General features: G+C 40.8%; 1 protein-coding gene across 3 annotated transcripts in view; it reads right to left on the reverse strand.

Annotated features, from left to right (window-relative positions):
* Window positions 1–25,189, reverse strand: part of LOC126253477 (WD repeat-containing protein 19) — a 328,532-nt gene that overhangs the window by 292,838 nt on the left and 10,505 nt on the right. For all 3 annotated transcript variants that reach the window (XM_049954835.1, XM_049954834.1, XM_049954836.1), the window contains exon 2: window positions 12,953–13,107. In XM_049954835.1, the coding sequence (XP_049810792.1) occupies window positions 12,953–13,107 (155 nt within the window). The remainder of the gene's footprint in view (window positions 1–12,952; window positions 13,108–25,189) is intronic.

The following is a 25,189-nucleotide window of genomic DNA, read 5'->3' on the forward strand; positions in this document are numbered from 1 at the left end:
ACAGTGTAACAAGTTTCTGCTTCTGGCACTTAGCATTCCAAGCACACAATATGCAGCCTACAATAGGGGAACTGAACCCCATTCCTTCAAACTGTTTTGCTAAAACTATTGTGCCCTTTCATCAACGAATTTGAGATTATCCTCCAGAAACCCATACCTTGTGAGTCTCGACTAGCATCCTGGAGAGTTCCAATGGGTCATAACATTCCTTCGTTTTAGTTTTCATGCAACAATTTACTCTGTCACCTGCTATCTTTCTTATCTATCATTAACTTTGCTAACTTGTTTCATTTCACAAATTTTCTGATTTCCCTTACCTACATTATTCTATTGACTGAAGGCGCTTCACCTTGGTACAAACTGGCACAACACTTCCACTAGGGCCTCTCTCAGATTTTGAAGGTCTGAGGGGTAGATTGGAACATTAACACAATTACAATGATCTTCACATACCAAAAGCTATTTTCCTGCTTAGAGGGACCCCGATTGTATTGCCTCCGCTGCCAGTTTCTCAAATAGGAACCAGATTCCCTTTTGCCCAATGTGACCATGTCACCTTTTTCAGTATCCTGCCTCCCCTTTTCTCCTGTGGATATGCTTATCTTCTATTAGTCTCCTAGCCTGTCTCTTCCCGTGTGGTTCACTAGACAGAAGATAGAGACAGGAGGAATCTCTTTAAACCATTCATCATGTCACTATTTCGACAAGGAGCCATTTGGCTACCGTAAGAAACTCATAGTTATGACCACCATGCCAATTCTGCCATTTTGCCAATTGGTTCGGTACGTCAGCATACCAAATGGTCTTGTTTTCGAAAAAGAACCCCAACATTATTCAGTAAGCATTTCAAAAGCGATGCTGAACATTCCTAGCAAACTGAAACACTGTTGTCAGTTCTCCTCGCACCAACCAATGAAAGCAATCTGCCTCCAATCTGCACATGCGCACTGCAGCATCACAGCGGCACGAACTCGAAGTGGCTAGCAGCCGACATAGGCGTGCCATTCTTCACAGTACCAAAAAATGTGGTTAGAGTATTATACGTAATACTGATCAAATTTCGCTAACCATGGGCTTCCATGAATGCACGATAACGATAGAATATTGACTGTGTTCTGGAAGCGGTCATAAATGTCGCATTATGTCATTTTATTCTCATTCACGTCGACATCTTGTTTTGGATTTTACATTTCAGAATATGAGTTAGGAATTGAGTATAGTAACACATAGTACAAATACATCTATAGAAACACCCGAAAAATTCTTCATTTTTTCCATCATTCCTTAGTTGCTTCAAAATTCATGGAGGTACGTTCCGTCTATGCAACCAACTGAAGGCAGTTTGTTTATCGCCATATGTTTCGCTCCATTTATTCGTGATGATGCATCACAAATAAAAGAAGCGAAATGCCTATGGTAATAAACTGTATTCAATTAGCTGCATAGACGGAACACATCTCCATGAGCCCGAAAAATTGTTTCAGAGAATGTCAAAGAATAAGAAGATGCACAGAATGTGGTTGTAGCTCGATCCTAGAGATCCAAATGATGAAGTAGTCTACGTCCCTATATGGTACATCAATGATTTGGTTCATAAAAAAAAAATTTTAAAAAGTCACCTTTTTGAGATCGTGTGGCGAGTGCAGCTATAGAAGTTCATTGTAGTTTATAACATGCATCTCATGAATCAAAATGTTTCATATATGGTGGTATAGCGTGAAAATATTGTGGCGGGAACCTTTCATCTCTGTCTACTGTTGTTAAGGATTCGATCACAGATAAATAGGCCTACTTGTGACAACTAGAGTACAAAGATGACTGCTGCTTGTTTCATTTGCAGTAATTTAACTTGTGCTCTTCGATTCCTGTCTGATCACACTACCGGAAATTGCTACATATTCCGATAAAAATGGTGAATTATTTGTGACAAGAAGTATTATAAATGTCACCGTCAGTTATTTCACATAGTAATTTCATCTATTTCTTAAACATACAGAAGTCACGAAATCGGAGATACTTGTTACTGAGAAAGCGTGCTCTTATGTGTAAATTACAACTAATATTTCAGAAAAATGCTTAAATTTGACGATTAATGAAGTTTCAGAATGTGTTGCAAACACGAAGATGGAAAAAAAAAATATTTTCACATAGGCAGTATACAAACCTACGCCCTTTGCCACACCTGTTTGTTGCCTTACCAACTTCCCTACTACAACTTCCATGCTGTTAGCACTTTATTTTATGTAATTTTCGCATAGGGCAGTATACAAACCTACGCCCTTTGCCACACCTGTTCGTTGCCTTACCAACTTCCCTACTACAACTTCCATGCTGTTAGCACTTTATTTTATGTAATGCCATTCGAGAAAGATGAAGGCTGACTTCGTTGCTGAATGATGCAGGCATAAGCCATAAATGCACGAGATTTTGGAAGGTTTCCTCTATCAGACTTCACAAAATTTCTTTGCATTGCTACTTAAAAGTTTTACGTGTGTTTCAAGGATTAATAAGTAAACCATTTGTGGCAAAGAGTACGCGAAGTCAATTAGTAATTTCAGCTAACACTCATGTAATATACCTAAGCAGAGTCTATGTGTTGATATTTAATTATCTTTAAACTCTTAATTGCATAAAAATAACAAGTATTTTGAGAGAATATTGACCAAAAACTATTCTTTTTTATGTTGTAATCATTCACAGTAACAACCTGACCTAACCATATTTTTAACAAAGGAAAATAGTCTATTATAAACTCACTTTCCAACCGGACACATCCTGTGGTGATTCTTTAGTAGCACAATCACTAAATCCAAAGCTAAAACCGCTCAATATGTATAAAATAACGAATTATAGATGTAAATAAGTCACAGCTAACCGAATGACAGAGCCACACCGAAATCCAAAACCTCAAGTTACAATTGTCAAAAAATCGGCAGGAGGACCATTTGGTAACAAGTCTCAGAAGCTTACTGAATAGGAAATTCAGATAAAGAACCAAAAATGACATCATTAACAAGACTAAACTACTGCACCGTTGGTATGACCGATATAGAATAGGCCCCAGGAGATCTAGGGACTGATTAGCACACCTCCAAAGGGGTTGACAGTTGCTTCGGAAAATAATAAACACTCCATAGGACCTGCACAGGAACCAGATAAATGTGTGTTCTGGCAATTTCACTGTTGAGCCGAACAGCCGTACACAAATACCAAGGCCATATGCTTGCCGAGAATCCTAAGTTATGGCCGTACCAGGGACAGAAACTGCTGGTCTTCCACTTACATCCATGTCTGGTGCATTTCACTGCAAGCTACTCCAACACTCGGGAGGAACAGACAACCCTACCCCAAGTGCTGTATACTGCAACCTTGAATACAATCTTAAACTTATTCTGATACCCCAGAACACAAGGACTATCTCACATGTCCTGGAGATGTGCATAAATATCCCTGCTGTGACACCTCTCACAGACAGCTTGGGGACAAACTTCCTTCTCCCAGTATGGCACTGACACTATGAGGCGAAAACTCATTTTTTGTAAAGCACATTCTGTTTCCCCTTATACCACATATTTTTCTGTGGTTTGTTAAGTGCAAGCTTATAAAGTTTTTCTATAGTGAGTAAGCGGCAGTGCTGCCGCTGAATCTGAGTTGTTGTGGCAGTGTCTTCTGTAGGGTGCAAAATTCTTTCACGTAACTCAGTCCCTGGAGCAAGGTAGTAATGTGTACCATTGTTGCCTGTCTCACATCTCTACCGAGACAGCAACTCCCCTCCCCTCTCCCCTTCACTCTTTTGTTGTATCCCTCCAGCTCAATATTTCATCACCTGCCTCTGACTTTTGGTTATTATTATATACTACAGTTAAATGCAAATTAAATATTCATAAAAAAGAATGGTAAATTCTGTTTTTCCTCCAATATTGTATTTTGAATGGATCCATCCACTCTTTATTCCATTTTGAAAGGTTTACATATTTTTAAACAAATGCCATCCTGCCATTCAGCAAATAATGAGCCCATCGTCTTTGCCTCTCTTGCAGCAATCCTTGCTGATCCCGAGAGTAGTATCACTGATTATCAGATACAGCCTAGTCATTTTATACCATTATGCTATTTTCTTCTTCACTTTATGGCCACACACCATTATGAGGTGCCCTCTTTATACCTATCATTCTGGATGTACTGCCATTCCACATACAGCCATCATCTGCACTCATACTTTTTGAATAATTAGCTATCTCCTGTATGTTCTCCGTTATGTACTGGTTACAGCAGAGATTAATCTGACATTTTTTCAGGACAAAGAAAGTCAACTTCAATACACAGTCTGGCAAGTGCTGAACTATGCACCCAATTACAAAGCTCTAGTCAGACAGAAATTCTCTGTCCCCAACAGGATATCGCACAAGTAATTAATAACATCAGAACAATTATGCAATATTACTAATGCCATCTCCTGTAGTAGGACAAAGAGATCTTAGTTTAATGCTTGCAGGGTCACATTACAAAAGCTGTTCAGAATGCCACACCACCATGATAACGAATGTTGGAATACTGCCAGCCACCAAGCTACATGGCTCACTGAAAACACCCAAAGTGCCATTCTCCAGCAGAATGTGTGTTTAACACACCCAGAAGTCAATATACTCACCAATACTCAGCAAATTAAGAATAGCAGCCACTGAATTGGTGAAACATTATGAGACTCTGGAAAAGATCATTAACCAGGACTTTTCACTGGTGCTGAGAAAACTTGCAAATATTACAACTACACAAACAGTGGCAAAGGCTTTACAAATTACATTTTCTAGCACACATATGGCTCAACTGCATGTGAATGAACTTTCACCATCATTCAGTTAGGATTACAATAGAAACTCAGTCCCAATCCAATGTCTGCTGAGGTATTTTTAAACTTGTCAGCCAACTTTACTGGACAGGTTACAGCCCCACTGCAATTGCTCAGTCCCATAAGAGAACAATTTTTACTGCATTACTACTCTGCTTCTAAGATCCAGCTGTCCTCCACTTTAGTGTGAGAGTACCTCTATCCATGTACTGCTTCAACTGTGAACTAGAAAGTTATATGCTGTATGGTGTTCCCATTTCATAGGTCATTTTACATAAACATGTATGGTGGCAAATTCACAATCTCCTGATTTTTAGTAAAGATCATCAAGTGCACACTGCAGTGTTGCAAAATGACTTGCAGTGCTTTACTCAAGCCACAAACTATATTTTGTTCTGGCATGGTTTTTCGGACTGGAACCAGTTACTGTAAGGTTGCTCTTTTTTTTTAGCAAAAATTTTTTAAACACGCTATTCAAATCTAGAAATGACTGTGGAGGACCCCATTTTTATCTCAGTTTGTAACATCTGGCTGTTATGTTGTCCCTGACACTGTCTAATGACCACTGTTTGCTATGATGATGCACTTATCACTCACTCTTATCACATCACACTAACTGGCAGCACATTACTACTCAACAGTGCAAGGTGTGCCATACCACATTCACTATCAGACTACCTGTGAGGGTATGAAGATCAGCCCAGATGGCACCATGTATCATATTGTTCACTGAAACAATGGCAATGGCATTCTGGCACGAGATGCTGGAGATGGTGTGTGAGGGGTGCTTGCTTTTTGTTTGTGTGTGTGTGTGTGTGTGTGTGTGTGTTTTGTCAGCCTCTGGAACAGGACTTGATCATTTGGAGCCTCACCTGTAACTGGTCAGTGAAATGCTGGAATACAGCAGGGGCTGATGAGATTCTGAAACATTACTGATTGTAATGGTAGAGGCTGTATTGCATATTGAGCAATAGCTTAAGCCTGTGATACTGCATCCATGGGAATTTGAAGACATACCTCTGTGGTGCCAGTTTCACTGTGGCCTAGTTTTGCAAAGAGTTCATCAGTGGGTTGATAAGGAAGTATGTCTCCACTTCAGGAGGAGGAGGAGGAGATTAGTGTTTAACGTCCCGTCGACAACGAGGTCATTTAGAGACGGAGCGCAAGCTCGGGTGAGGGAAGGATGGGGAAGGAAATCGGCCGTGCCCTTTCAAAGGAACCATCCCGGCATTTGCCTGAAGCGATTTAGGGAAATCACGGAAAACCTAAATCAGGATGGCCGGAGACGGGATTGAACCGTCGTCCTCCCGAATGCGAGTCCAGTGTGCTAACCACTGCGCCACCTCGCTCGGTGTCTCCACTTCAACTTGTGGCCTTATCATTGCTGTAAAATCACTGCAAAGTCTCAAAAAAGCTGTTAGGTTTGTGTACTGCTACCAACGGAGTGGCCTGCTGATGATGGGAAACAGGTGTTAATGCATATTAATGAGTGAGGGCATCTTTAGAACCAAGGACGCCACGGGAGCTTTGAAGAAGTGTAGGGTAGCTGCTACCTTAACAGTGATGTGAGCTTCAAAATCAGTTGCTTTCCCTAACCCATGTAAGAAGATTTGAGTAAATTATCGTAGACTGTCTTTAGGGTGGCACATGGTCCTTTGGATTGTGTGGCACGTACTTTTTAATGAACTGCAAATCCAAAAGAGCGGAAAGAGTCCACCCAAAAATATTGTCTGCTTTGGAGTCATTGTTCACTTTGGGGTCAGTTACCTCAAGAAAATTAGCTGATCGAATGACTTGGTTGTAAGTGAGTAAAACTGAAAGTCTTCCTAGCAAGGGCACATGATGCCATACCAATGTCCAAAGTTTTGTCGTGGCTGCCTGCAAGAATTGTAACTCTAAACTTAAGTAAGTGAGTTGGTTTAACAAGGACACATAAGTACCATTAAAGTAACTTCACTTAGTGTTGGCCTATGAACACATCTAAGGAATTTGCTGGGCTGCATTGTGAGATAGTGAACGAAATCTTCTGCACTGACTATGTTTATTAAAAAGTCGCAACCTGTTTCGCATCAGTGGAGATGCAATTTCAGGTGATCTGTGCAAGAAACTGAAATGTTAAAGAATGACAATGGTTTTAAAAATAGACGTGTCATACCATAAAGCATCACATATCACTGAGAACTAAGTACTCACTGATTTCTTTATCTTTAAAAAAAAAGAAACAGTCATGGTGCAATACAGTAAATGGGCCAAGTCCCATCATTCATCGTCAAGATTAAACCAATCGTGCACAAAAAGTGGTTGTCTATGATCAAAATGACTGGGATCATGCCACACCTCAAGTGATAGGAAGCTGGATGAAACTATTTCATTTTCTGACTCGTGTGTAATTATGGGAACTAACTAAAAACACCACATTAGCATGTCTTAACATCAGCAGAGAAGTGTAATAAAACCTTCAATGTCTTACCATGCCATAGACATCATAGACGTGTGCACAGCTCCAGCGTAAACAGTATTGATGGAAGTGGTAAAGTAAAGGTAAATACAAAGGTTAAACATAGGGGCAGCATGGCCATGATGCAACCATAGCTGTTAGTGACGTACATGAAGTTACGAAATACATCAAACATGCATTAATGTTGCATGATTGATAAAAGCGTCAATGACCTTGCCACAGTGGTAACAACGGTTCCTGTTAGATCACCAAAGTTAAGCACTGGCGGGCTGAGCTAGCACTTGGATGGGTGACCATCCAGTCTGCCAAGAACTGTTGGCAAGCGGGGTGCACTCAGCCCTTGTGAGGCAAACTGAGGAGCTACTTGACTGAGTAGTGGCTCTGGTCTTGTAAACTGACATAGGGCCGGGAGAGCAAGCCCTCCATATCCGTATCAAGTAACGCCTGTGGGCTGAGGATGATACGGCAGCCGGTCGGTACCATTGGACCTTCATGACCTGTCCGCGAAAAGTTTTTTTTTTTTTTTTTTACATTGATGAAAGGGATCATAGTTGCCTTGCATTGATGAAAGCTTGCTCTCTAAAAGCTACACACTTGAATTCATCGTACGATTTAATTGGGATAATGATAAGTCGTTGAAACGAAAAACCTCTCAATTCTACAACAATAAGATAGGAAGGTAAACAAAAAATAATACCTTATCATGTAACAAAATAAAATTTAACAGATGTTTCAACCACCTGAAATCATCTTAAATACTAAGGACTGCAGACATGGCACTGACACAAATTCTATTCACGATAAGTACAAGAAGGATGGGCTCCAGGAAGTATCTCCCTTGTAGACACACGGAAGTGTTTCCAGTATGAGGGTAGTTTGAAAAGTTGTCGAAAAGGAACAGAAAGTAACAACTTACTTCCGTCAAACTTTTCTGTTTTTCAATGTATTCTGCCTGTTCACTAAGGCACTTTGCTTAGTGATGTTCTAGTGCCTTGATCCTATCTTGAAAATTAGATTCATCCAGACCCGCAAAAGGCACATCAACTTCAGCTATTAGTTCTCCATTTTAAGAGAATCTCCATCTACTGAGGAAAATTTTGAGGTGGAGATGAGATGGGAGTCTGATGTAGCCAAGTCAGGCAATTATTCATATATTAGTTCATGCATTTTTGCCATGGAAAAGACACTTGTGTTTGGGCATGCTTTGTTTTATTGAGAGATGAATTTCTTCCATGCCAAACCTGGCTTTTTTCTTGTATCTTTTGCTGTAATTGGCCCAGGAGATTAGTATAGCATTGTCCCATAATTTTTTGACCAATGGGAAGATAATCTACTGGTAGAATCCCAGAAAATTGACACCAAAAACTTTCCGTCAGATCATATTTCATACACTTTCTTTGGTGGTGGTGAATCAACACGGTATCACTGCTTTGGCTGCTGTTTTGTGTCTGGGATATGGTAGTGGGCTCAAGTTTCATTTGTGGTCACAAGCTGCCACAAAAAAATTCTTAGTTGGTCTAAAAGTGGGTCAAACATTGTTTGGACATTTACATTCTGATTCTCCATTAAGAGTCACAGCACCCATGTTGCAGATAATTTTCCCTTATCCAATTATACTATTAAAATGTGGTATCCCCATTCAGAGGACGTCTCTGACAATCCTCCACTTTTGCTGGGTTGGTGGCACATCTTAGCCAATCACTATATGGATCATCATCTAACTTGCCCTGGTCAAATTTAAACTTGCTTGTCCACTTAGCAACAGTTCAATAAAAGGAAGCAGAATGTATTCTGAAAACTGACATGAATTTCCTTTGCTTTCATAGCTTTCTTTACGAAATACTTAATCACTGCTCAAATCTTGATTTCTTCCATTTTCTCAAATTACTACATGGGACCAATGACAGAAATATGTCTATACCACAGACACTGCCCAGAGCACTGACACCAAAAAAAATGACCTGTTATTATGCAGGAATCTCATTGTACTAATGCTGACATGTGGTGGTGATTCTGGGAACTTTTCAAAATTCCCTTGTACCATCATTTGTCCAAAAATCTCACAGTCACTCCTAGCAGGACTATGAAGAGACACAGAGCAGAGGCGTGGTATTTTTTATTGATGGAAATTAACAATATCAACAATGTAGGAAAAGATAGATTGCTACTTACCTGAAAGTAGACACATGAAGTTACAGACAGGCACGATTAAAGGACACTCTCATTTAGCTCTGGGCCACAGCCTTAATCAGTAAAGAGAGATACACACACAACATTCATGCACACACACACACACACACACACACACACACACACAGATCAAGTCCTGTTCCAGAGGCTGGCAACACAAGGAATCAAATGCAAACCGTGCAAGTGTTCTTTCATGCAATCATCCTCGACACATATGGCATTCAAATGCTTGACCAATGGACTTCAACCAATGGAAGAAAATGTCATGGCCATTGACGACATGCTGCCACTCGTGAATGTGAAAGTCTTAACAAGTGTTTCTGCGTACGATCAACTCATAAGGCCACTTCATTGCAAACCTAGCTAAAATCTTTTACCTCCTGAACAATTCATTATGCCAAGGCACACATTTTGAATGGTCACCTCACTTTCAACAAGATTTCCAGACTTTGAAAGACTGCCTTAAGCAGACACCATGCTTGGCAACATGTAACTCTAGTCCATCACTGGTAGTAACAACCAATTTGTCTCCTCATGGTACAAGCACAAACCTCTGGCACATATACCCAGGTGGCACAGAGTGTCTTACAGCATATACTTCTAAAACTGTATCCACCTCCCAGCATCTCTACTCTCAAATAGAACAGGAAGCCCTTGCTATCATTTAAACAGTCCAGAAATTTAAATTATTCCTTTATAGACAGAAAATTCACCTTGTCACAGACCAATAATTTTTGCTCACCACCTTTGGCCCGAGGCATCGCTTACGGGACTGGACCACCCAGTACAGGCCACCATACTTGTTTTATCATCACTGTTCGGTTCATTATCAGGCAGTGATGTTACACACTAACACGGGCGTACTGTCCCAATTCCCATGGGATGTCATCCAGCATTTGACCACCACAAACTGTTGTGTTTCAAACTTGATTCAGATCTACATACAACCATTTCAACTTTCCCCTTAACATCACAGGACACTGTGACAGCCCCTCTACAAGGACCCAAAGTTATGCCACATCACTCACTTTATTAATCCGGGTGGCCAGACACACCTCCCAGAAGAATTTTTACCCCTATTGACCACGGTAAAACCAATTTCACCCAAATGAAAGTATTTGGGGTTATGGCTCTCAGATGAGGACCACTAATGCATCTTGAATATACCCTCTCTTCATCCACAAGCACTGCTCCCAGGGCACACTACCCACTGGGGCACGCCCCAGATTAAAAATTCGCTTCAACAATATTTGTTCTGGCCCAGTACTGAATCTGACATTGTCGCCTTGTCCACCAATGTTCCGCCTATCAGATCTACTAAGTTGCACGTCCTTGTTCTGCCATCTGGCCCCTAAGCTATGAATCCATGGGAGCACATCCACCTAGATTTTGCTGGCCCATTTTTAGGCTCTTCTTAATTTCATTGTGATTGATCCCTTTTCTCATTTCTCTTTTGTGTTCTGCAAGTCCCAGGTCCCTTCTGGCAGTACTACAACGGACTTTGAATAAGACTTTGCCCTTGTAGGCATGCTCTGCACGTCCCAGGTCCATTCTGACAGTACTATAGTGGACTTGGAAAACATATAGGCGTACCGTGCACTTAGGTTTCAGACAACAGGATGGCATTCACCTTCCATAACATTGAACAGTTTGTGCTAACAAATGATTCAACATCTTCATACTGCTCCACTTCACCTGCTGGTTTCCAACAGTTGTGCAGAACACTTTGCACTTTCAAGACACAGCTTCATAAGAAAATGGTGACCAACACTGTACCTAATTCCCTCTTTAGCTTTCTGGCAAACTACAGGGGCACCCCGATTCAAAGCCACAGCCTAGCAAAAAGGCTTCATGCCTGCCCTAGCACCCTCTTGGATATGCCACACCTGCTGCCTGCACATTTTGTTGCCGAGGCCCCTTCCTTCCAAGTGGACACCCGAGTGTAAGCCCATGAGCTCAGATGCCATTAAACCTGTATCTGCAGAACAATATCTGCCCATCAGGGGTACAATGTACATTGTGGTCTCTGCCCATGACCTTCTGTGATGACAGCAAAATCAGTTTTGTCTGCACTATACTGGTCAGCAATCACCTGCTTCTCTGCCCCCGTCAGATAGTCCAGTCTCATGGCAGCTCATGCAAGTTTGATCAAGGCATTCTGCTGCAATGCGCATGGGCACTGATCTGCCACTCTCCCCAGCAGCAACTATGCTGGACCACACACCACCTGCTTCTTCATCTCACCCCCCCCCCCCCCCCCCCGGTGGTCACTGCTGAGATGGGATGAGTGGTACCACAACCTGACATCACTATGAAAACCAAGTAACTGTCACAACATACTGTCTACTGCCTTCATGGAACTCAGCAGACGGCATTTTGTCAGCAGGAATACAATTTGATGAGGCCAAGCCTACCAGAATCCTGCATGTAAGCCAACCAACGACAGGTCTGAGCCAGTTTCAACTGTACCCCAGTGTTGGCACAATGGAAGTGCACCGCGACTGGTCAATCTACTGATTTGGTTTCCACTATGATTTACAGATGCTCACTTAAGGCCCTTGTCAGTTTTTGTGACCAGAGCCGCTACTTCGCAATCAAGTAGCTCCTCAGTTTGCCTCACAAGGGCTGAGTGTGCCCCACTTGCCAACAGCACTGGACAGACCGGATGGCCACCCATCCAACAGTGCTTAATTTTGGTGCTCTGAGGGGAACTGGTGTTACCACTGCGGCAAGACTGTTGACTCCTTAATGTATCAATCTGTCAAATAAACTGGGGTACATTTCCATTAGTTCTGAGTGTAGTTTGCCTAGACAAAAGTAAGAAAAATGGTTTCTCCAGCAAACATCTATATTCAGAGACCCTGAAACAAAACTGTACAAGCCTACATTGTATTTCATACATAAATTTCTTTCTTCCACTTATAGCCCACGCTAGCTTCCCTAACAAATTTTTGTTAATATTAAGCCACTTCTTTACTCACAAATATATCAGGACAACTTGTTTTTATATGCAGCTCACATTTTAAGAAATAGATAGTGTAAGAATAAGAACAACTTAGAATAATACAGAAGCACTGTTCAGTAAACTATTTAAAATCCACTCTGTCCTTTAACATTCATTAGTATCAGGGAGAGGGAGGTGAACATCCTAGAGTACATTACCTCCAAACAAGCTGTTGCTAATGATAATAAACACTTCTCCTCTCAGATTTTAAATAAATTTGTTTAGGAATGACATAATTTAATATCACCAAACCACTTACTGACACATCAGATCTACATATTTATTTCAAGGGATAACTTTTTTTGCAGAAACAATTTATCTAGATCTGAAATTCACGAAGGCCACTGGGATGAAAAAGAGTGGGGTATGCAAAAAGAATCACTAGTCAAAATTCCTATTTAATAACAATTTACAGAGAGTAGCCACTTTATGGAAGTAAGCTGGTTTTTACCCTTGTAATCTTATTTTTTCTATTCTCTTCCCATGTCTGTTGTATATTTCGACTGTCTGATCAGCGCCAGTAGTGGCCAGGTAAACACCATTTCCTCGTTGCCAGCTAATGAAAACTTCACTAGTTCCATGCGGGTGGTCCAGTTTAAAAACAAGCTGTAATAATAAAAGAGAGAAGTGCTGGAAGATGAAACTATTATTAAATAAAATATAAAACAGGTAAGTACTGATTTAAACAACTGTAACAAAATAAATAAGTGAATGTGAAAAGATGAAACTGCTTATTAAAGACAACATAAAACATGGAGACAACTGAGTTACTTAATATAAAGACAATAACAACACACTTCATGCTAAAGAGGAAGCAACATTTAACATAGCTATAATTAGAGCCAGGGTTTTATGTAATTACATATTCTTTTCTTTTATTCCTACACATTTGAAAAGTGTAAATGTTCACCAAATATGTTGCTAGCATTGATATATTCCATTTTATTGTTACACATTTCACGCTAATTACCTGTTTCTATAAGACACATTCATTGGCTTCACCAACTCACAAGCTAGGTGACATAATCCAAGCTAACCTAGGCCTCGGGCTACACTGGAGATCTGCCCATCATCACAAGCTAACAGGGAACATGCCCATGTGTAAACAAACAACCTTGATGAAACTTGGCACGTACGCAAAGAGTTCAAAATAATGCAATACTTATTTTTTTTTTTCATTTTAGCCCAATTTCACTTTTAAGGGATATAACACACCCTGAAAGGTAGCTTGGCATATTAATTTTAGAGGGAAAAATCAAACAATGGAAAATCCAGGATGGAATGTAACAATATTAGAGAAGGAAAGTTGCTACTCACCATATAGCGGAGAGGCTGAGTCGCGGTAGGCACAACAAAAAGATTCACACAATTATAGCTTTCGGCCATTAAGGCCTTTAACAGCAATAGACACACACGCACACACACACTCACTCAAATGCAACTTGCACACACGTCTGCAGTCTCAAACAACTGAAACCACACTGCGAGCAGTAGCACCAGTGCCTGATGGGAGTGGCGACTGGGGGTGGGGGCGGGGGGTGGGGGGTTAAGGAGGAGGCTGGGACGTGGAGGGGGAGGGACAGTATGGTGGGATTGGTGAACAGTGAAGTGCTGAAGTTTAGACAGAGGGCAGGAGAGAAGGTGGGGAGGGGGAGGGGGGGGGCATAGCGGAAAGGAGAGAAATAAAAAGAAATTAAAAGACTGGGTGTGGCGGTGAAATGACGACTGTGTAGTGCTGGAATGGGAGCAGGGAGGGAGCTGGATGGGTGAGGACAGTAACTAACGAAGGTTGAGGTCAGGAGGGTTACGGGAACGTAGGATGAATTGCAGGGAAAGTTCCCACCTGCACTATTCAGAAAAGCTGGTGGTGGTGGGAAGAATCCATTGGCACAGACGGTGAAGCAGTCATTGAGATGAAGGATATCATGTTTGGCAGGATGTTCAGCAACAGGGTGGTCCACTTGTTTTTTGTTCACAGTTTGTCGGTGGCCATTCATGTGGACATACAGCGTGTTGGTTGTCGTGCCTGCATAGAATGCACTACAGTGGTTGCAGCTTAGTTTGTAAATCACATGACTGGTTTCACATGTAGCCCTGCCTTTGATGGGATAGGTGATGTTAGTGACCGGACTGGAGTAGGTGGTAGTAGGAAGATGTATGGGACAGGTCTTGCATCTAGGTCTATTACAGGAGTATGACCCACAAGGTAAGGGATTGGGACCAGGGGTTGTGTAAGGATGGACGAGTATATTGTGTAGGTTCAGTGGACGGCAGAGTAGCACTGTAGGAGGGGTGGGAAGGATAGTGGGCAGGACATTCCTCATTTCAGGGCACGACGAGAGGTAATCGAAGCCCTGGTAGAGAATGTAATTCAGTTGCTCCAGTCCCGGATAGTACTGAGTTACGAGGGGAATGCTCCTCTGTGGCTGGACTGTGGGATTTTGGGAGGTGGTCCAAAACTGGAAAGATAAGGCACATGAGATCTGTTTTTGTACAAGGTTGAGAGCATAATTATGTCAGTGAAGGCTTCAGTGAGACCCTCAGTAAATTCTGAGAGGGGCTGCTCGTCACTGAAGATGCGACGACCGCAGGTGGCTAGGCTGTACAGAAGGGACTTCTTGGTATGGAGTGGGTGGCAGCTGTCGAAGTGGAGGTATTGCTGGTGGTTAGTAGGTTCGATATGGATGGAGGTACTGATGTAGCCATCTCTGAGGTGGAGGTCAACACCTAGGAAGGTGGCTTGTTGGGTTGATTAGGACCAGGTGAAGCAAATGGGGGAGAAGTTGTTGAGGTTCTGGAGGAATGTGAATAGGGTGTCCTCACCTTCAATCCAGACAGCAAAGATTTCACCAGTGAATCCGAAACAGCTGAGGAGTTTAGGATTCTGGGTTTTTAGGAAGGATTCCTCTAGATGGCCCATCATTACACCGCCACACCCAGTCTTTTAATTTCTCTACTTTCCGCTACTTAACCCCCCCCCCTCCCCCACCTTCTCTCCTGCCCTCCGTCTAAACTGCAGCACTTCACTAAATGCCACCCCCACCATACTGTCCCTCCCCCTCGCCGCCCCAGCCTCCTACTTACCCCCACCCAATTACCATTCCCATCACGCACTGGTCTTGCTGCTCGCAGTGTGATTTCAGTTGTCTGAGATTGCAGATGAGTGTGCAAGTTGCGTTTGTATGTGTGTGTGTGTGTGTGTGTGTGTGTGTGTGTGTGTGTGTGTGTGTGTGTGTGTGTGTCTATTGCTGACAAAGGCCTTAATGGCCGAAAGCTATAATTGTGTGAATCTTTTTGTTGTGCCTATCGCAGCTCAGCATCTCCGATATACGATGATTAGCAACTTTCCTTCTCTAATATTGTTAAGTTTAGAGGGAATATCTTACAGACAATTACACATAAAAAATGAGTTTCATACAGAAGTTGAAATGTAATTAACACTCTTGAAAACTGTACAATCAACTTTTGTAATAATTTGAAATTTTTTAAAACACCCCAGCACCACTAATTAATTTTAAAAATAAAAACATTTGTTATAACATAAATTAACAAAGGTTTCATACAATATCCATACATATGTAATAAAGCTAGTTTATGAAGTACCATCTGTGGAAAGTAAGCCATACGCAATGTGCTGTCATAGTATTTTCAACATACCTAATTAAAATATCTAGAAGTTCATTATTATTCTAATTATGTGTGTTACTTACTTTGGTGTTAAGTTTTAAACTGTTTTTATGTTCTACTATTTTTACCATTTAACATATGTGAATTTTGTTAGTTGAAACTAATAAGTAACTCATTATTACGTTGCAAAATCATTACAATAATGATAATCTGTAAAGAAATACTTGAAACATAACTTTTATACACAATGCACATTAAGTGAAGAAATTTCTTTGTATAATACTCATGACAGACAAAACAATATAAAAAAAATTCAACAAGATGCACAAGAAATGGTGAAAAAAACATGTATTGTATTGTATTTTGACCCCTTTACATGTCTGCCAAGTTTCATCAATATCTTTTATTTCCACCTGGGAATGTTTCTCTGTTAGTTTAACAAAAATAGCTTTTTGTCATGATACCTTTGTCGGTTTTACCTAACTCTCAGCAACTCACTTACAGGCTAACCTCAAGCTATTCTACAATTCAGTCTGTCCCTATAAACTCATTAATAAAAAGAATTATATAGCCGTGGTATACAATGTAATATAATGCATAGTTATCCCTCAAATTGATCACCAGCTCTAACAGTCCTGCATCTTTTTTCTTGTAACAGAACAATACTAACTTGCAACTCCGTGCTATTACACTAGTAGTAAGATTGTTATTGTAGTTTGAATATCATTATTATGCCAATTTTATTTTTATGTTATTATTGTTGCATTTGTAATCACTCGCTAAACGTGATGTTTACACTTGTATACTAATATTAGACATAGTGTTTTTACTATTGATTTACGTTATGTACGTTATGAGACAAATAAACCACAATTCACAATACACATAACTGTTCATGCTCTGTTTTGGCAAATAAAGTTATATATGCTGCAACTCCAAAATATCTGATCAAAACGCACAGTTAGTCACAGTACATCGAGAGGTTGTTACAATGGAAAATTGTACTGAAATGCAGGAGGATCTGCAGTGAATTGACGCATGGTGCAGGGAATGGCAATTGAATCTCAATGTAGACAAGTGTAATGTGCTGCAAATACATAGAAAGATAGATCCCTTATCATTTAGCTACAAAATAGCAGGTCAGCAACTGGAAGCAGTTAATTCCATAAATTATCTGGGAGTACGCATTAGGAGTGATTTAAAATGGAATGATCATATAAAGTTAATCGTCGGTAAAGCAGATGCTAGACTGAGATTCATTGGAAGAATCCTAATGAAATGCAATCCGAAAACAAAGGAAGTAGGTTACAGTACGCTTGTTCGCCCACTGCTTGAATACTGCTCAGCAGTGTGGGATCCGTACCAGATAGGGTTGATAGAGCAGATAGAGAAGATCCAACAGAGAGCAGCACGTTTCGTTACAGGATCATTTAGTAATCGCAAAAGCGTTATGGAGATGATAGGTAAACTCCAGTGGAAGACTCTGCAGGAGAGACGCTCAGTAGCTCGGTACGGTCTTTTGTTAAAGTTTCGAGAACATACCTTCACCGAAGAGTCAAGCAGTATATTGCTCCCTCCTACGTATATCTCGCGAAGAGACCATGAGGATAAAATCAGAGAGATTAGAGCCCACACAGAAGCATACCGACAATCCTTATTTCCGTGAACACTACGAGACTGGAATAGAAAGGAGAACCGATAGAGGTACTCAAGGTACCCTCCGCCACACACCATCAGGTGGCTTGTGGAGTATGGATGTAGATGTAGATTATGTAACTTAGCTCTACGTACAACTCAGAAGTGCTCTGAGAAAACAGTGAGGCTGATTAAAGACGAAAATACTGAAGATTTTAAGGAAAGTTTAGATGATGATGATTGGGGTGGAGTTTACAATGAGCCTAATGCTAGCTCGAAATTGAACACACTTCTTAATGAGTTTGTAACCATTTTTGAAAGAAGTTCTCCCTTAGGTAGCCTGATCATGGGAAGTCATTAAAGAAACCTCAGATCACTACATGTGTCAGAGTTTCTCCACAACAAAAAAGGCCTGTACAAAATAGTCATATCAAGTAATGATCCAGAAATACTTTCATTTCATGAACAGTACTTTAGCTAACATGTTAAGAAAAGTTGTAAAAAGATTCACGAGTAAGCACATTTTGTCTGAAATTGACAGGTCATACATTAAAATAAAATCATAGTGGAATATCGTTAAAATGCGAGAAAGAAAGAAGCCATAAGAGAGTACATCATTTCTTGTAAAGAGAACAGGAGCATTGTAAAAGACAGTTCACATATAGTAGATAATTTCAATAATTATTTTTTTTAAATATGTTATAAAATTGGTACAAATAGTTCAGGGCTGAAAACAAAACAGTACATGAGAAATAGTACAGATGACATTAGTGATTGAGTTAGTTGCATGTTCCACTGATCATTAATTTGTAAATATGTCTACATGCTGAAAATTAAGCAGAAAACAATATGCGGATTTGAGTTAGTAATACCTTTCCACCACCTTTTACACATTCCAATAACTGAAATTCTTCCATAAAATAGGAGGAGTTGTGAAGAAGACACATTTTCAGTTTGTTTTCAAAGTTTACTTTTGCTGTCTGAAAGGCATTTTATTTCACTGGGTATGTTATTAAAAATTTTAGTTGCAGCATTGTGCACTCCTTTCTGTGCTAAATGTAACCTTAATGTGGAGCAAAAGGTCTCATTATTCCTTGTGGTATTGTAATTATGTACATCGTTGCTCCTTTCAAAATGCAGTGGATTATTTACAAATGACTTCATGAGGAAATAAATACAATGTTGAGTAAAAGTTAGAATGCCCCACTTCTTAAACAAATATCTACAAGATGATTGTGGGCGAGCACCACATATTATTCTTACAGCAGTTTTTCAGCAATGAAGAATTTCTTTCTTAAAGATGAGTTTCCCCAAAACATTATTCCATATGAAATTATTGAATGAAAATATGCACAATATTTCAACTTACTGATTCATCTCTCCCCAAGATTTGCATGATTCTAAGTGAAATGTGACTGAAATAAGTTGTTTTAGGAGTTCCATAATAATGCTTTTCCCATTTTAAATTCTCATCAATATGGACATCTAAGAATTTTGAAGTTTCAACCATATTTATTATTTCCTTAGCATGTGTTACACTTATCAGTGGTGTAGAACCCATAGATGTGCAGAAATGAAAATGGTATGTTGCGCCTTTTTAAAGTTGAGGGTGGGGCTATTTGCAGAAAAGCAGTCAATAAACTGTCACACATTGCTTCAATTATGGCTGTCTGATCTTTGTCATAACATACTATCAAGTTGAGCAGTAGAGCCCGAATTAGCACTCTCTGGAATCAAGAACATTAGAGCTATATTTTCTTGGATAGTGCACTCAATCAATAGGCATGGTAAATGTTATACATAATTGCAGGACAGTCCTTCCAATATCAGCATAACTGAGACAGGAAAAACTGCATAAGTATGTACAAAACTCATAGACAAGAGTAAGTTGTACAGAAGTCAAAGAATAAACGCTGTTACTACTGCTGCTGTATACAGCATTGCTGGTCAGAATGTAATTACAAATTTGACAGCAACACCAACTACGTCTCCCACACACAGCAGATGACAGTGGTCTGATGCTAGAGGAGCCCCCCGTGGCGGAAGCAGAATGTCATCAAGAAAACTTGTAGGAAAATGCACATGACATCCAGAACAAGTCATGCACACAAGCTGCAGTTGTGTGTCAGGCAGTTGTTGCCTCTGTGTTTGTGATTATGGTGGTGGTACCAGAAGATGAGCTTGTCTTCATGGTGCTTCAACTGGAAACGCCTCCTGGAAGATGTAGGTGGGCTCAACACAATCGAGAGAGATGGTTGTGCTTTTGCCATTCACCGCAATGTCTAGTGTCCACATACCTCTTCTTAAAACAAGGTGGGGGCAAATATAAGAAGGCTGTGATATGCCAACAATCTTCCAAGTCATGGTGCACATAACTAGAAGGAGGCTTTGAGAGGACAGATGTGAGCTATGTGGTGTCACAATCACAAAGTCTGGATGATCATGAGATGATAATTCCAGAAAACTGGCATCAATAAATTCTTCTGGGACACACAATGTTTCACCATAAACCAGTTCTGTTGCAAAGTAATCCATGTCTAGGTTGTTAAGTGTTCCATAGACCAAGGAGATCTACTGGTGGAGTGGTTGCCCAGAAGGTGGTGTGACACGTAAGTGCAGCTTTGAGGAAACGGTACCATCGTTTGTTCATGCCACTGCTCACTGGATGATAACAGTGGCCTTATGGTGCACATATCCATGGAACTTTGCGAACTGAGTGAACAAGTATGACTCAGATTGTATCCACAGTCACTTGTAGTGGGCAGAGGACAACCAAGCAAATCTAGCTAACCTTGGTAACACAAAAGTGAGAGCTAACGTCTCTGTGCAAATACTGTACACTGGCACTGCTTCTTGCCAACAAGCACCGTTGGTTGTTCAGGGGAGCCAATGGTCCTACGGCGTCAATGTGCACATGCACGAAATGTAAGGCTGTATCTGGGAAATCACTGACAGGTGCATGCACATAGTAACACATGTTGTTACATTGGCATTGTAGACAAATACAAGTCCAGTCATGGCAGGGTTTTTCCATTCCGGGTCACACAAAACACTTCGACATTAGGTGAAAAGTTGGCCGGACACCAGGTTGCATAAGTTGTATAGCTGTCGAAAGCTTGCCTACGAAATGTGGCTGACAAAAACGGGGCCAGATCTTCCATGAGAGACATCACAATACAGTGATCACAATACAAGTTGAAACTGTAACACAGATGCGTGATGATGTGCAAGAGGCAATCAGCAACTAAACTGTCAATACCCAAAATATGCTTGATCTCTGTGCTGAATTGGGCTATGAATTCCATGTGGTTTATTGATGAAGTGAGCTGTTGTTGCTGTTCTGCTTGAAGGCCTATGTCAACGGTTTATGATTGTTGCTTCTGTAGTCAAAAGAACTTAACTACTTCAGACACGGCAAGAAGTTCATGGTCGTAGACACTCCACTTCTGCTGTGAAAGTGACAGCTTGTGTGAATAGTATGCAAACGGTTGCCAAGAGTCATCTGTGCTTTTGCACTAATAGCTGTCTGCCTTGCAACCATTACCAACATTAAGGATGCAACCAGCGTGGGATGCGCAAGAAGTGCAGCATTTGCCATACTCTGTTTTGCGGCTCCAGATACAGAACTCATCACATCGGTAAACTGAACTGGGGTATTGTTTCTAACATTCGGGCCAAACAGCATTGCAGTTAATGGTTGTTGCAGTTCAACTGATAAAAATTCAACATCCCCAAAAACCATTGTAACTCTTTAACAATGTTCAGTTTTCTCATCAGCAGGATGGCTTTGACCCTTTTTGATAATGGTAGGGAGCCTCCAGAAGAGATTTAGTGACCCAGGAAACTGTGGTAGGGAAGGCAAATGGTCAACTTTGGTTTATTGGGAGAATTTTAGAAAAGAGCAGTTCACTTGAGTACTGCTTGAGTGTTTGGGATCCTTAGCAGGTCAGATTGAAGGAAGACACTGGAGCAATTCAGAGATGGGCAGCTAGATTTGCTACCAGTGGGTCCAAACAACACATAATTGTTACGGAGATGCTTTGGGAACTCAAATGGGAGTCCCTGGAGGGAAGGCAACGTTATTTTCGAGAAACACTATTGAGAAAATTTAGAGAACCAGCATCTGAAACTGACTGCTGAACAATTCTACAGCTGCCCACATACATCGCGCGTAAGGACCAGAAAGATAAGATATGAAAAATTAGGATTCATATGGAGGCGTGCAGACAGTCATTTTTCCCTCCCTCTATTTGTGAGTGGAACAGGAGGGGAAATGACAAGTAGTGGTACAGGGTACCCTACAAAACGCACCTTACGGTGGTGTCCGGAGTATCTGTGTAGACGTAGGTCTCAGATTGCCCAAACACATGTTTAACCATACTGTACTGCTCTAAACGCTTGCACACTTTGATTAGGTTTTGTCAATAATTCTCTTCAGTGGCAGAAACGATGAGAATATCATCCAGGTATGCAGAAAAAAATTGTAGGCTTTGCAAAACCAAATCAATAAACCAATGCCAGCATTTCATACGTCAAAAGGTCATATGCATGCTTTTAAACAACCCAAATGCAGAGATGTTAGCCATTTTGGACATGTCCTCCTCTGTAACAAGAATTTGAGTGTAAGCTCTGGCACATTCCAGGACATTAAATATAGTGGCTCCATGTAAGGTGTAATTATAGTCCCACAACAATGGTACTGGGTAGGGAGGGGTCTGCTTCATTTCTGGTGTTAAGTGCACGATAATCCCACAAGGGCACCACACTCCACACTTCTTAGGTACTCAAGTTCGATCCACAAATTATGGCAGTTTGCACATGTCAAGGCACGGACAGGAATTGCATAGTTGCAGATTCAAAGCAACAGCTGCAGTACATGCATGCACATGCTTAGCACATGAAGAAAGCATATATCCAGCAAATTATGTCTCTGGCTTCCTTATGCACAATGTGTCACTTACCACCACCATAAGCAATGACAACAAGCAACAATTGGAATAGAAATACACCAAAAAACTGCTCATTAAGACTACCTTTATTGCTCGCATTAGCTACAACATTCACAGCAGAATCTCAAAACACTACCGAATGCTCATTGGCTGTTGAAGGATGCATGACACAGGTGTGCCGAACAACCTAAACTCAGCTGCCATCATCTGTGAATACAGCTACATGTGTAGAGAGGAAAACAATGGGCCAACTGATAAGTCAGATAATGCTTCTCCTTCAGTATAGTGTCACACTAGATTTTAGCAATAGCCAGGCAACTGGGTGCCTGCATTACACATGTGGGTCATCAGCAGTCTTAATGCTGTTGTTGTTGTGGTCTTCAGTCCTGAGACTGGTTTGATGCAGCTCTCCATGCTACTCAATCCTGTGCAAGCTTCTTCATCTCCCAGTACTTACTGCAACCTACATCCTTCTGAATCTGCTTAGTGTATTCATCTCTTGGTCTCCCTCTACGATTTTTACCCTCCACACTGCCCTCCAATCCAAAATTTGTGATCCCTTGATGCCTCAGAACATGTCCTACCAACCGGTCCCTTCTTCTTGTCAAGTTGTGCCACAAACTCCTCTTCTCCCCAATTCTATTCAATACCTTCTCATTAGTTATGTGATCTACCCATCTAATCTTCAGCATTCTTCTGTAGCACCACATTTCGAAAACTTCTATTCTCTTCTTGTCCAAACTGTTTATCATCCATGTTTCACTTCCATACACGGCTACACTCCATACAAATACTTTCAGAAACGACTTCCTGACACTTAAATCTATACTCAATGTTAACAAATTTCTCTTCTTCAGAAACGCTTTCCTTGTCATTGTCAGCCTACATTTTATTTCCTCTCTACTTCAACCATCATCAGTTATTTTGCTACCCAAATAGCAAAACTCCTTTACTACTTTAAGAGTCTAATGTCCTAATCTAATTCCTTCAGCATCACCTGACTTAATTCGACTACATTCAATTATCCTTGTTTTGCTTTTGTTGATGTTCATCTTATATCCTCCTTTCAAGACACTGTCAATTCCGTTCAACTGCTCTTCCAAGTCCTTTGCTGTCTCTGACAGAATTACAATGTCATCGGCGAACCTCAAAGTTTTTATTTCTTCTCCATGGATTTTAATACCTTCTCTGAAATTTTCTTTTGTTTTCTTTACTACTTGCTCAATATACAGATTGAATTACATCGGGGAGAGGCTACAACTCTGTCTTACTCCCTTCCCAACCACTGCTTCCCTTTCACACCCCTCGACTCTTATAACTGCCATCTGGTTTCTGTACAAATTGTAAATAGCCTTTCTATCACTGTATTTTACCCCTGCCACCTTTAGAATTTGAAAGAGAGTATTCCAGTCAACATTGTCAAAAGCTTTCTCTAAGTCTACAAATGCTAGAAACGTAGGTTTGCCTTTCTTCTAAGATAAGTCGTAGAGTCAGTATTGCCTCACGTGTTCCAATATTTCTACGGAATCCAAACTGATCTTCCCCGAGGTCGTCTTCTACCAGTTTTCCCATTCGTCTGTAAGGAATTCGCGATAGTATTTTGCAGCTGTGACTTATTAAACTGATAGTTCAGTAATTTTCACAAAATCTGTCAACACCTGCTTTCTTTGGGATTGGAATTATTACATTCTTCTTGAAGTCTGAGGGTATTTTGCCTGTCTCATACATCTTGCTCACCAGACGGTAGAGTTTTGTCAGGAATGGCTCTCCCAAGGCCGTCAGTAGTTCTAATGGAATGTTGTCTACTCCCGGGGCCTTGTTTTTACTCAGGTCTTTCAGTGCTCTGTCAAACTCTTCTCACAGTATCATATCTTCCATTTCATCTTCATCTACATCCTCTTCCATTTCCGTAAATTGTCCTCCAGAACATTGCCCTTGTACAGACCCTCTATATACTCCTTCCACCTTTCTGCTTTCCCTTCTTTGCTTAGAACTGGGTCTTAATGCTGTGTGCTGTATTATGTAGCACTTGTTTAGGTCTAATCAAAGTTGGAAATTGTTGAAGCAGAGCAGTGTATTTACAGTTACTAATTTTCATCAGCTTGGTGCTGCAAAGTGCTGTGCTGCAGCGGAATCCCAAGGTAATCAGGATGGTAATGCTGTCTGCTAGTCAAACGTTCAACACGTCTGGCAGCAGATGATAATAAAGTAACATGTCAGCTCCTATGATTGCCTCCAAGATATTGGCAACAGTGAAATCCCAGATTACAGAGTGATGTAGTCCCAGATCTAATCTGTTCGCTGTGTTCTAAAAGCTAATATGAGAGACGCTTCATTGCTGTCAAACAGAATGCCATCTGCAGCGATGCATCAACGTTCACAGCAATATACTTAAATTGGGGTCAGTGTCCATTAAATATTTTTTACCTGATTTTCTGTCACTGATAAACAGGCACCAAGATGCTGACAGGCACTCG

The sequence above is a fragment of the Schistocerca nitens genome, chromosome 4 (assembly GCF_023898315.1).
Source record: "Schistocerca nitens isolate TAMUIC-IGC-003100 chromosome 4, iqSchNite1.1, whole genome shotgun sequence".
In the NCBI taxonomy this organism is placed as follows: Eukaryota; Metazoa; Arthropoda; class Insecta; order Orthoptera; family Acrididae; genus Schistocerca; species Schistocerca nitens.